Raw genomic sequence first — 11,650 nt, 5'->3', positions numbered from 1 at the left:
ATTATATCACATTCATATATCATTTGAATTGAATTTGAAGGCGATGGAGGTCCCTTATGGTCATTTGTACCTTGCTCAGGGGTACCTCAGGATAGCCGTTCAGTGGATTCGAACCCCCGACTTTCCAATCATGGGGCGACCACTCTACCTACTGAGCTATCCCTGCCCCCGGAATTGTGTCCACCCCCAGTGGACCCACTAATTGTGTGGCATTTAAACCTTTTTAACTCAATGTCACGCTACATGCAGCTTTAGTTCAATTCATCCACAGTATGCATCGCAGTCGTGGTATGGATACGTTTTTCGATCTTTGGCCTGGACCAGATAAAGTCAACTTTCAGTTTCATTCAGGTCCCATTTTTAAAACTGTTATAATAAACTTGTAAGTAGAAATATTTTACTACAGGAACATCACGCTCAGTTTACATTGTTGGGTGTATGTAGCCTGCTTTGATATCAAGTATGTCGAAGCAGCGAAAGATGTTTAAACAACATGTTTTAAGGACACATTTAATCCCATTTAATATTGAAATTTTGGCAAGTTTAAAAAGAAAATGTCATTTTCTTTACTACACAATAAAAACTAATTTTTCTGTAGTAAAAACCACAAATCTGTCAGCACATAAATGTGGTAAATTACAGAAATGGGCCTGCTAGTTCACTGCCTAAAAAATCTCCCCCAGTGGACCCACTGTAAATAAATAAATACAAAATTCTATATAGAGAGGTTTTTCACTATGGTTTAATAACTACTGGTTGTCTGTTACTTAATTATTTAGGAGTAGTGTGAATTGCAATGGTGGAGGTCTATATCATTAGGAAACCCTTTAAAACCTATGAAAATACAGTTGAAAGTTCAAAATCTGTTAATAAACAGTTTGTTCCCATTTGTTTGTCCATGATGGTCTCTGCACTGTTTTTCGTGAAATAGATTTGTACTGCTGACACAAAACACACCAGTTCATGCATCTGAATAGTATTTATGGTTCAATATGTGCAATTTCTTGAAGCAACGGGGATAATAAACATCAGACAACATTAGCAGATCTATTGCTGACTGCATTCAATGCAAAAAATTGGGTGAAATATTCTTACAGAAGGCAATGCTAAATGCTCCAGATCTGGACATTAAAACATTTTTGTGTTATTGTATCCTCAACTCTCTAATGAAGCACTACTGCTGGAAACGGCAGCTGTGATCTTCGGCCGCAGGGCCGCCATGGAAATTAAGATGGCCTCCTGATGACAGGAAGAAGGAAACAAATAAAAACACAGTCAAGCTGCAAAAGTGTTTATTATGGTTTATGGTTTGAAAAATGCTTTTCAAACAAATTTTGAATAACTGGTCTCACCTCGGTACGAATGGTCCTGCTGCCCTGACCGGGGCAAGTGTTGAGGTAAAGGTCAAATAAAACACTGGGGTCAGTTACATCCAGCTTTTGGTCAGCATCTAAACTGGCCTCCAATCCCTGAAGACCTCCAAAAACGACCAAGAGATGTCTGCACAGTTAAAAAATAAATAAATAAAACAACCTCTGAGAGGATGTATTCAGAGACACTCGTTCTACCGCCCTAATGCTTACCAAATTTAACATATTCTGAATGTTAAGTTTGCACGCTAACAGTTAAAGGCAGTTTCAAGCAACTTACTTGAATGGCGTCAGTGATGTCTGGTCCGCATTGCTGCCTCTTTCTGATGTACCAATAGTCAAATCATATCCTCCTTTAAAGGGGCTTTCAGTAAAAACTGCACCTGCAGGAACGGGAAATAGACAAGAGTGCGGATAAAGCAGTAGTTGGCAGTAATCGTTGACACAGACTGCAAATGAATGCAAAGCACAATGTTGAGAGTTAAATGGGAAACCTACTGAGACAAGATGCCAGACGAACACTGTAGCCCCAATAATAACCACCTTCAGTCCTGGGCACGTGAGGAGCCACGACAACACCTTTATATGCTTTGCCTTCTGCAGACAGTTTCACAGACAGATGGACCCAAACTTAACTGATGTGCTAAAAAAAATAATAAAAAAAACCTTGAGAGTCTGGTGAAGAAAAGTACCTGGATTTTGTGTCTTGCTGAGCCGTACTGTGACTCGTAGTCCAGGCTGCAGCTGCTTATCAATCTGAATTTCCTGTGGGACCAGGAAAGTGAACATCGTTCAGTTTATATTCTTAGATAATTACCAATAAATAAAGAGTACACTAACAACAGCTGTGCTCCCAGTGCAGAATAGCTCACCTTTCTCATTCCACAGTCGACAAACGACCCTTTATTGTGTTTGGTAGGCCTGTCGACCACGACGCCTTCCCTGTAGTCAGATTCCTCGTCTATCCTCATGTGGTGAGGACTGTCTAGAGGGTTAAGCAAACCTACCAGAGAGAGAGAGAGAGAGGGAGAAAAAGATTCCTGATTGATGATCATGAAAATCATGAAATATTTCACACCGTATTTAATTTCAGACTCATCACAAGAACAGCTGTTTATCAGGTTGTTGTTTTTCTTCCATTTGTTACTAAGTTACCTGCGTACTGTAAATCTTGATGCTTTGGGAAGAAGGCCTTGCGCAGATATCTGATGGAGAAGAAAAGCTGGACTATCAAAAGGGATAAAATGTACTGATCAAATCAATAATGGTGATCTGATTTTCTCCAAACTTACTGTGGACATTCCAGATACTGAAGTATTCTGGCAAGTTGAATGCAACCGTGTCCCCTCTTCCCAACACCGCTAAACTCGCCCTCCACACTCCTGTGAAACACAAACAAAAAGCAAACTCCTTTCCATTAGCTGTCATGTGGGTCAAGGCATATTTAATCTGCAAGTGGGCACTCTATGAAAACGTACTTGACATCTTCCCCTCGTTCATCAAACACTACGATCTCATCAACAGAGAAAACAACGCAGGCGCGGGCGATCTGTCCGGCCAGGTACGTGCGAAGTTCAGGAGACTGAGCATTATCCAGGATAGACCCCGGCAGAGCCAGACTCACCGTGTAAGCCCGACCTGGGAGAAAAACAGATTAGTAATTATAGCACTCATCACCTATTACATAGGAAAAATCAACAGTATAATGTTGTTACCTTTTTTGCTCTGGCTCAGTTCAGTTTCTGCTTTCTCAGCAGCCTCTTGCTGTTTCTGTTTTTCTAGTCGACTGATCAGCTTGGCCTCTTTCCTTTGCTTCTTAGCCTCCTTTACTGGTATTCAGGAAGAATCATTGACATTTACAAAAAAAGAGTTCATTTCTAAATAATCACTGTGAATACCTAAATCTTAATTATCTGGACAGAAGTACTGGGCCACCTATAGGTTACATTTACATGACCTACTTGGTCATGGAAGCTCCCAGCACAGTGCTTACGCTGATGGTTTGAAACTTTACAGTTACTTGGTCAGTGGTGTTGTTTTACACAGTATGCACCTCAGCACCTGGTGACCCAACTCTGTAGCTTTAAAAGTGAGTTGCTGTGGTTGCTAAATGCTCCCACTTTGCAATAACACCACTCACAGCTGACCCTCTAGGAGGGAAGATATCTAGGAAGTCTTTAAAACACAAATGTTTGCAAAAACGGGTTGGTTATTTACACTTTTGGCAATGGTGCTGAATAAATGGCCCAACAGTTTTGTCCATAATGTATATATAAATACAGAATATGTTTCCACTATAATTGTATATTGTAAAACAAAGTATTTTGATTAATAGTTAAGACGAACATGCTACATTTTATCTTGTGTTTTAGTAAACTCCCTCTTCCGGTTTCCGACTGCTGAACAGACTTACTACCTTGTGCTTTTTTATCAATAAAAAAAAATCTGCATTAAGCATGTTGTCAATACATGACAAACCTTAAAATGGATATGCACATTAATTCTCACAAAAATAAAGTTTTTTCTTTCTTTCTTTTTCTGTTTTAATGTCCAAAACAGCCGTATAGTATTGGCAGGCATGCAGCTAAAAACATGTTAGCTACATGCAGCTAGTTAGCTGTTTACTCACTTTCCGCTTTCCTTTTCTTCCAGTCCACCTTCTCGACTGGCTGCAAACACGAACAAAGGACAGAAAAGGGGTGTAAATAAAGACACGCATCAGTGGTTTTGTTTGTTTTAAGTGTCAAACAGTAACAATACCTGAGAAGACCCAAGATTGGGTCGCTTCACTGCAACGCTAGAAGACATATCCAAGCGTCGATGTACCAACACGTGAACAATCTTTACTTCCAGGTCGTGTTCTGCGTTGCCGGCAAAGCACTTCCGGGAAGTCAACCACGTGACGATCCAGTTGCTCTTCTCATGCTACAGTCACTGCCTACAACCGCCTTAATTTTGACCTTATATAAATTATTATAAAACACCACTCTCTGTACAAATAATATATATTTAAAAAATATATAAAACATTTGAAATGATAAAATATTAGATCATTTCCTGTGGGGGTAAAAAAGTAAAAATTTACATCCATAAATTTGTAGTTCTTAGCAACTAATGGTGTCTTAAATTTGACTGATTCTAGCTATTTAAATAAGCTGTTATTAAAACTGCTATTAAATATAAACTGGATCAAAAAGCATCTCAGAAATCTCATATCTTCATTTGGAGCTACATTATTCAGAAATTCCCAATTAACCTCTCCACTTTCCATAAACAAGTACTTTCCCCCCTTTATAAGTCAGCTGTTCAACAATGTTAGTTAATTTTGCAGGTACAGAGCGTTCCGAACCAGATACAACATACCGATAATCCCAGAGGCGATCCGTATTGATTTTGATGCCAAGTCATCTGGTTTGTCACTGTTTGTTGGAAACAACCATAGCTCAGATGCTATTTTCTTCATTTATACATGTGTGTAAACTTGCTTGTAATAAATAGAAGCCACGGTATTAAAAACACTTATTTCTGTAATGGCAAGGTTCAGCCCAAATTACTGTGGCATGTGCAAAGTCCTGCATGATGCCGTGTTTTTGAAGAAACAATTTAAGAATGTGTCTTTAGGCACAAAATCAGCACGTATACCAAAGGTAACACAGTACATACAAACCTTATTGAAGATGACAAACACTTTACAGTGCAAAAACATGTATATTATAAAATTGTAAGTGCTTTATGCTGATATTAATATAAGGTTCAAAAATGGGTAGATAACTGGTTTTATGGCTTTACATTCAGGAGGCACCCTTAACCACAAAACAAGAAGTGAGACACTGATATCTTTGAAATACATTTTTAATGAACTGGCAAATTAATAGCCGTGTCACAGTATGCCACCATTATTATTTTGAATTAATACTGCTCTATGTGCTACCCCTCCTGACATCATTATTATTAGTAGTAGTAATAGTAGTGGTATTATCATCATCATCATCTGAAAGCACACACACAACTCTTTCTACCCTTATCTAGGACTTCTTGTTTCTTGTGCTAATGTCAGATTTTCACACCAAAGTCCTTTGATTTAAAATGAATAACAGCCTTTAAAATGATGGCAGAATCAATAGAAAAATCTACTCACAGAAAACAGAATTCCCATTTTTAGTGCAACACTCATACGCCTCAATTCTTAATGCAAAAAATGAGACCTTCTATTAGTGAATTTATTTCATTGTATAAATCCTTACCAACAGTTGTTGGTTTAATTCCAGCCAGAGACAGAAAATGGATGGTTTTATTCATCCAGTATAAAGCACTGCCAAATGAAGCAAGTGGAAGTACCAGCTTTGGTGCCCACTTGTGGTGGGAGAGTGGCTGTTACAGAGTGAATGGGTGGCTCATGTTCCCAGTCTTCCTCAGCCAATGGCTCATGTGAGAACAATTAATATTAGCAATCATAAAGTGATCAGGAATATATTGACTCTTCTCATCACTGATGATTAAATTAGGCTGATTATTTGTGACTAATACATTAAGTCTGGTTCAGCGATACTCACATCCATCTAGAAATGACTACAAAATAAAAATTCTCTCTAAACAAATTCCTTTATCTGGCAGGAGTGCAACATAAGTGTTGATGAGGTTACTGAGCACAGAGCACTTATTTTACCAGTTTAATGGATGCTTTTATTCAGTGATTTCCTTACTTTGAATAAGGGCAAATATCCCTGGAGGTAAACTGTGATGTAGAGGTATATTGTTAACTTAAAAATATTTACTGAAAAATACTTCCTCAGTGATTGCTCAAGTGCAAGTGGATGCTCTGTCCATGCACCTTTAACTGGATCAGGTCAACACCTGAGTTTAAGCAGACTGGAAGTATCTGGGTGGACGGATAAAGCCTCACATCAGTGGTAAGTTTACTCTTTCTGACTCCACTTTCTCAAGATGGCCTCTGCAGCATCCAGCGTGGAGTCCTCCTGTGAGGAGAAAGCAGAGACAGAAAGACTGACAAACAGGAAGTTGTTTCTTGAGATGTACCACTTTAGTAAGAAAGGTCAGGTTTACCTTAACAAAACAGAATCGGATGTACTTGTCAAACTCCTTGCTGTGCTCTGGACTGTAGAACGCAGAGACGGGGATTGTTGCTAAACCCTGCAGATAGAAAAGGCAGGAAAAAACAACAAAGAAAACTCAAAATCTGTGGCAATGGATCAGATTTTGACCGCTTAGCATCAATTGTCTCCAATCGATGCTGAAAGTTTGTCCTGTTCATCATCAGTTTCCTTACATGGGGGGCATCTATCCCCAACAGTTTTCTAGAATTCGCCAAGCTCAGGGAGCATTCATCAAAAAGTATGCAACTCTTTATGTCTCTGTTACCCACCCTTCAGATATGTACCACGCACTTTAATCGCTGGTCTAAGCAGAAGGACTTGATTGGTTATGTCTCATTAATGTGGTGTAGGTTTACATTTGAGAGTTTGAATCTTCAGTACTGTTTTTCACCTTTCAGGATTTTTTTTTTTTTTTACCTCGATCTTCGCTCCATCTTCTCTATCCACCCTCCACCCTTGATCATCTTAAGGATGACCTTACAACATGTGCCCAGATCAATCATTTTATATCCCCACATTTACTCCAAACAAACGTCAACAAACTTAATAAAACCTTACATTTTTACCTTTTCTTTAATGAGCCATTTAACAAATCTGAAGTCATACAATTCATCCTTTGTGCTCGGGTCATTCAGGTCCACCTCTGTTTGAGGAAAAAAGACAAAAAGGTAAATACTGATTTCAGATGATGAAAGATGTATAAAACATAGATGACTGTTCATCACTCACTGACTGAGGAGATGTCTGTGACCATGAAGTAGCCTCCCTCTGGCATGATAGGCTGCAGCCCCACGCTCTCCAGACATGAGGCCAGCTTCTTTCTTTTGTGGTGCAGCATCGTGGGAAGCTGCTGGAAGTAGCTCTCAGGAGTCCCAAACAGCTCATATTCCCGTTCAAATCCATGAGCGACTGCCTCCTGGTGGTAAGGAAGAAGGATGGAGAGAGTCTTAAAATTTAACCTGATCAAGCGATTCTGATCAAGCGATTCTGATTAGATAAAGCACAAGGGGAAAGAAACAAAACAAAATTGATCTGCTCAAATAGCTATAATTTCACAGCCCTACTAAAGTAGTACTAATATTAGTTTAGAAAGTATGCATTTACTTGAGCGGCTGTTGCGCAGTGATAAACAGAGTTCTGATGGATGGTTTTCATATATTTGATGATATTTCCAGAGCCGATGGCCCAGCCAACCTGAAAAATATGAGTAAAAAAACAAATCAGATCACACTAACAACGTGTTGCAAAGACAATGACCCTACAGATTGTGTGTTACCTTCCAGCCAGTAGCACTAAATGTCTTTCCGGCACTGCTGACAGTTACAGTTCTTTCCCACATGCCAGGAAGGCTGGCTGCCAAAGAATAGGAAAAACAAACATTAGATGACACGTCGGCACTGTCGCTAGCTAGTTTGTGTGTAATCTGCTATCCCACCTATCTTTATGTGCTTGGCTCCATCATACGTGAGCCATTCATACACCTCGTCACTGAAGCACAGCAGATTGTGCTTAATACACAGATCGGCAATCATTTGGAGCTCTTCTGTCTTGTAAACCTGTAACACACACGGATGCATGTTTGTATCCGAGAGTAAAGTCGATATATTAAATGAAAACATAGAAAATGGCAAGAAAATAAAATCCCATTAGTTGAAAATTCCACAACCCAAATCAGACTTATGTGCACGGTAACGGCCTCGTGAGGGCATAATTAATCTTACCTTGCCTAATGGGTTGTTGGGAGTGTTGATAACAATGGCTTTAGTGCGAGGAGTAATTTTACTGGCCAGCTCGTCAGCAGAAAGAACCCAGTCTCCACTTGATAGGATAGCACTGCCCTCTCTCTGTTGCAAATGAGAAAACACAAAAGAGAAGAAATGTGTACAGGATCCATACATTGAGGATCCTAAATTGAAAAGAAAATGTGAAATTATAAGTTTCTATTCTATTTTTTAGAAACATGAACCACTCACTGGTCTCAGAGGAACATAAACTGCCTTTCCTCCAGCCATCACCACCATGGGCTGGTAGCAGTCAAAGAACGGTTCGATAATGATGACCTGAAACGTAAATTACTTTTTTAAGAGAGAGAAAAAAAACCAACTCTCAGTTCTTTATATTTTCACTTGAACGTTGATCACTAGTTTCTTGTTTTTTGACAGCACTACTTATCACTTTATTGATTTCTGTACCTCATCCCCTTCATCAATCAGACCCTGGAAAGCACAGAAGAGGGCCTGATAAGCACCAACTGTCACCAGGATATCTTCGAGAGGGTCGATGTCCTGTCCCACAATCCTACTAAAGAATTTAGCCAAACTTTTAACAAGAGGGGGGTGACCCTGAGGAAAGAATATAATAAAAAAGCCATTCATTATTTGCTCTGCAACTATTTCAATTTCATCTGTCCTTTTAATCCCTCAGAAAAATGACTGAAATCGGGTCCCCCTTTGGGATGCCTTTGTGCTTACAAAAGCTCGGGTGTACTGGTGCATTTGAGGTCCTCCGTTGATGGCCTTGCAGAAGGCCTCCTGGATAAACCTGTGGAGGGGAGAAGTCGGGAAATCCCTGGCCGAGGTTCACTGCTTTGTAATCTGCTGCGAGCTGTGTGAACTCAACCCTGTGGGCGTGAGGTGAGTGAGACAAAGCAATGATGTTACGAGATGTGTCAGTAAGAATGAAGACAATCAGAGGGTTTGTTCTATTTCAATTCATCTCAGTTAAGAAGATTGTTGATTTCAAGCATCCATCATTCTATTTTAGCTTGAGTTACACTCCTGAGAATCTATATTTTAGAGTGGTAGCATCAGATATTTACCCTAAAATATTTGAAGGACCAAGTTTAATTAGTTTTCTAGACTTGTGAATCAAAAAATGACTCCTTAAAAATGACAGGGATCTGACATTTTTTTAATAAGTCCTATTAAAACGTGTATCATACATAAGTATTTAATGCATATTCTTTTTGTGGTAGTTGCCATTATATTCTGCAGAAATCTGCTTGGCTTGTGACAGACACATTTGCACTTGACCCATGATGACAGACTTGGGTAAAAGTTAAACACTAAACTATGAAAGTGTTCAATGCTGACCTTTGTAAACAAGACGCAATCAAAATGTGGAAGTGTCTCAGTATTTGAGACTGAGTCCAAGGGTTAAAAATGCAGTGCAGTCCTTCATGAAGTCACACATCTGATCACTCTGGGCCCATCTGAGCAAACTGTAATTTACTAGCTCAAAAATTAAACCTAGGGCTGGGGACAACTACATTTATCCAAGGGCCAGAATTTTTCTCAGGAGACACTGTGAGTAGCTCTCATAAAATAAAATTAAAATAGTATCATAGGTAATATATTATTTAATTATGCTAATTATCTTTTTCTAAATTTACATTATTCCTTATCCTTTGTCACTGTTAATACTTACATTACTTGTACTGGAGCAAGCCACTAAAGGGCGATTGTGATACACTATTTTAGGTTTCATATTTGTGAAGCTTTCAAGCTAATCATCGCTTACACATGCAATGTACTTGTACATTGTGGAGTCTGGGAATCTGCAATTTGTGTTTGCATCTTTTCACTGAATTTGTTTACCCGCTCTTTAATTGTTTGTCGTTTTAGCTGTGCTTGGTGGTCATAGAAATGGTTTTATAGCTTGGTGACATAAAACGTGCACATGAAACACTACAAGAAATGTTAAATGAGAGATACTACTTATTAGGCTATTCCTGTATTCAGTCATATTCTAGGGGCTCGGTGAACAGCTCTGGTGGGCTAAATGTGGCAATATTTCAATAATTAAAAATATGCAAAACCTTAATTAAATAAAACACCTGACTTTTTCTGCTGTCTATAATGACATATATGGATTCCACTATGAAGCACATTTTTATTAGTTTGTGACACTTTAAAAAAAAAAAGAAAGAAAGTGGCTCAGCTCCAAACTGTGCGACCTTGCTCTCAACCAATCAGATGTAGGTGATACATCCGATTGGTGGAGGTAGGAGGCAGGTCATAAGCAACAAACTGGTAGAGTTTTATTTTTATTTTTCTTCTTTTTTCAGTTAAACAATTTGTTTAGGAGAAGGCAGAAAGCAGGTCAGCTTAATTCAGTTCAGTGAAATATGCTGACAAAAACATTTCTCTTTCTGTTCTTCTTCTTTCTTTTTTTAACCATAAATCGGCCAATGAGGAAGTACCTGAATGCAACTTTAAACGTGCTCAGCAACTGCAGACTCTGCTGTGAAATATTACTTTGCTGTTATAGTTAAAATATTACACATATGATACTTTACCTTTGGTTGAGTAATCATCCCCCCCAAAACACGGACATTTCGGTGTATTTACTCACCAGACATTCTTATCCACCCCGTCTGTCCTGCGTGCGTGAAGTCGCCTGGACATTATGACCTGAAGCAACAAAACAAGCTTTAAAATACGCGGTCATGCTGGAGACCTCTGTCTTCAGTTTAACAGAGCTGTGCCTACCTTATGATTGTTTTTAACTGAACTCTGCCGAAGTAGGACCAAACTTGCTGCAATGTTCCTGATTATTCCCATTAATAAATGATCACAGCCTCACAGGAGCAGACGACACATTTAATGTTGTCACTGAGTCCCTGCAGAAGGAAAACAATATCTGTAGACGTTTCTGTTCACCTGAAAGTCCAGGGTTGCTGTTGTTTGGGGCCAGTGCGAGTTGATAACGAAGGTCCCAGCAACTCCCCTTCAGCCTCCTTGTGTTTTGATATCTACTTCCTGTGTGGGCGTGGCGAGATATTACAATTAGAAACGTCACGGACAATAGACAAACACGGGCCCAAAACTCAAGCCGCGGTTCAGCTCTGTTGACGTATATGTCATCAACTAACCATATGCTAGTTTTTATTTTTTTAAATACTGTTTTAAAAAGTAGCCGTGAATTTAGGAGAAATATTCCTGAACGTTTCATTTCCTGCAGTTGCTTTTTTTTTTTCCGGAGAGGACTCAAGGTAATCCTCCAGCAGCCTCAGGACTGATTTTTATCACTACCAGTGACAAAGAAGTAGTCCGAAAAAAAGTTAAACCACAGTTATTAATCTTTTTATAGTTCAAATTAAAAAAATTACATTGATAAAATTAAAAAATATATTTAATGAGTTGGCGCTCATTGGCGTTTGGCCTG

The 11,650-nt window shown here is 39.0% G+C and overlaps 2 protein-coding genes across 2 annotated transcripts; both read right to left on the bottom strand.

The window, feature by feature from the left end:
* Positions 1-494: 494 nt before the first annotated feature.
* On the bottom strand, positions 495-4,242 carry spout1 (SPOUT domain containing methyltransferase 1). The gene is made up of 12 exons (XM_040053231.1): positions 4,131-4,242; positions 4,000-4,039; positions 3,086-3,199; positions 2,849-3,008; positions 2,663-2,752; positions 2,526-2,575; positions 2,243-2,373; positions 2,063-2,135; positions 1,869-1,967; positions 1,651-1,753; positions 1,353-1,500; positions 495-1,239 (listed from the first exon to the last, which is right to left on the bottom strand). Exons 1-12 carry the CDS (start codon positions 4,176-4,178, stop codon positions 1,156-1,158), a joined length of 1,140 nt encoding a protein of 379 aa, XP_039909165.1. The 5' UTR covers positions 4,179-4,242; the 3' UTR covers positions 495-1,155.
* A 962-nt stretch (positions 4,243-5,204) lies between these two features.
* On the bottom strand, positions 5,205-11,303 carry kyat1 (kynurenine aminotransferase 1). The gene is given in 14 exon segments (XM_040053230.1): positions 5,205-6,346; positions 6,435-6,521; positions 7,051-7,127; positions 7,214-7,400; positions 7,589-7,678; positions 7,761-7,837; positions 7,920-8,040; positions 8,206-8,328; positions 8,458-8,544; positions 8,677-8,826; positions 8,956-9,024; positions 9,026-9,104; positions 10,838-10,896; positions 10,975-11,303. Coding segments are annotated over 14 exon segments (1,338 nt in total). The 5' UTR covers positions 11,047-11,303; the 3' UTR covers positions 5,205-6,286.
* Between the last annotated feature and the right edge of the window lie 347 nt (positions 11,304-11,650).

Source organism: Simochromis diagramma, unplaced genomic scaffold (genome assembly GCF_900408965.1).
Source record: "Simochromis diagramma unplaced genomic scaffold, fSimDia1.1 OVJJ01000596.1, whole genome shotgun sequence".
NCBI classification, from domain to species: Eukaryota; Metazoa; Chordata; class Actinopteri; order Cichliformes; family Cichlidae; genus Simochromis; species Simochromis diagramma.
The sequence above is the reverse complement of the archived record's forward strand: the minus strand, read 5'-3'. Positions and strand labels throughout refer to the sequence as shown.

Coding starts and splice junctions, on each gene's coding strand:
- spout1 (XM_040053231.1), bottom strand. CDS start 4,178: ATGTCTTCTAGCGTTGCAGTGAAGCGACCCAATCTTGGGTCTTCTCAG. Junction 2,136..2,242: donor TCGACTGTGGAATGAGAAAG/GTGAGCTATTCT, acceptor CTGGTCCCACAG/GAAATTCAGATTGATAAGCA. Junction 1,968..2,062: donor CAGCAAGACACAAAATCCAG/GTACTTTTCTTC, acceptor AACTGTCTGCAG/AAGGCAAAGCATATAAAGGT.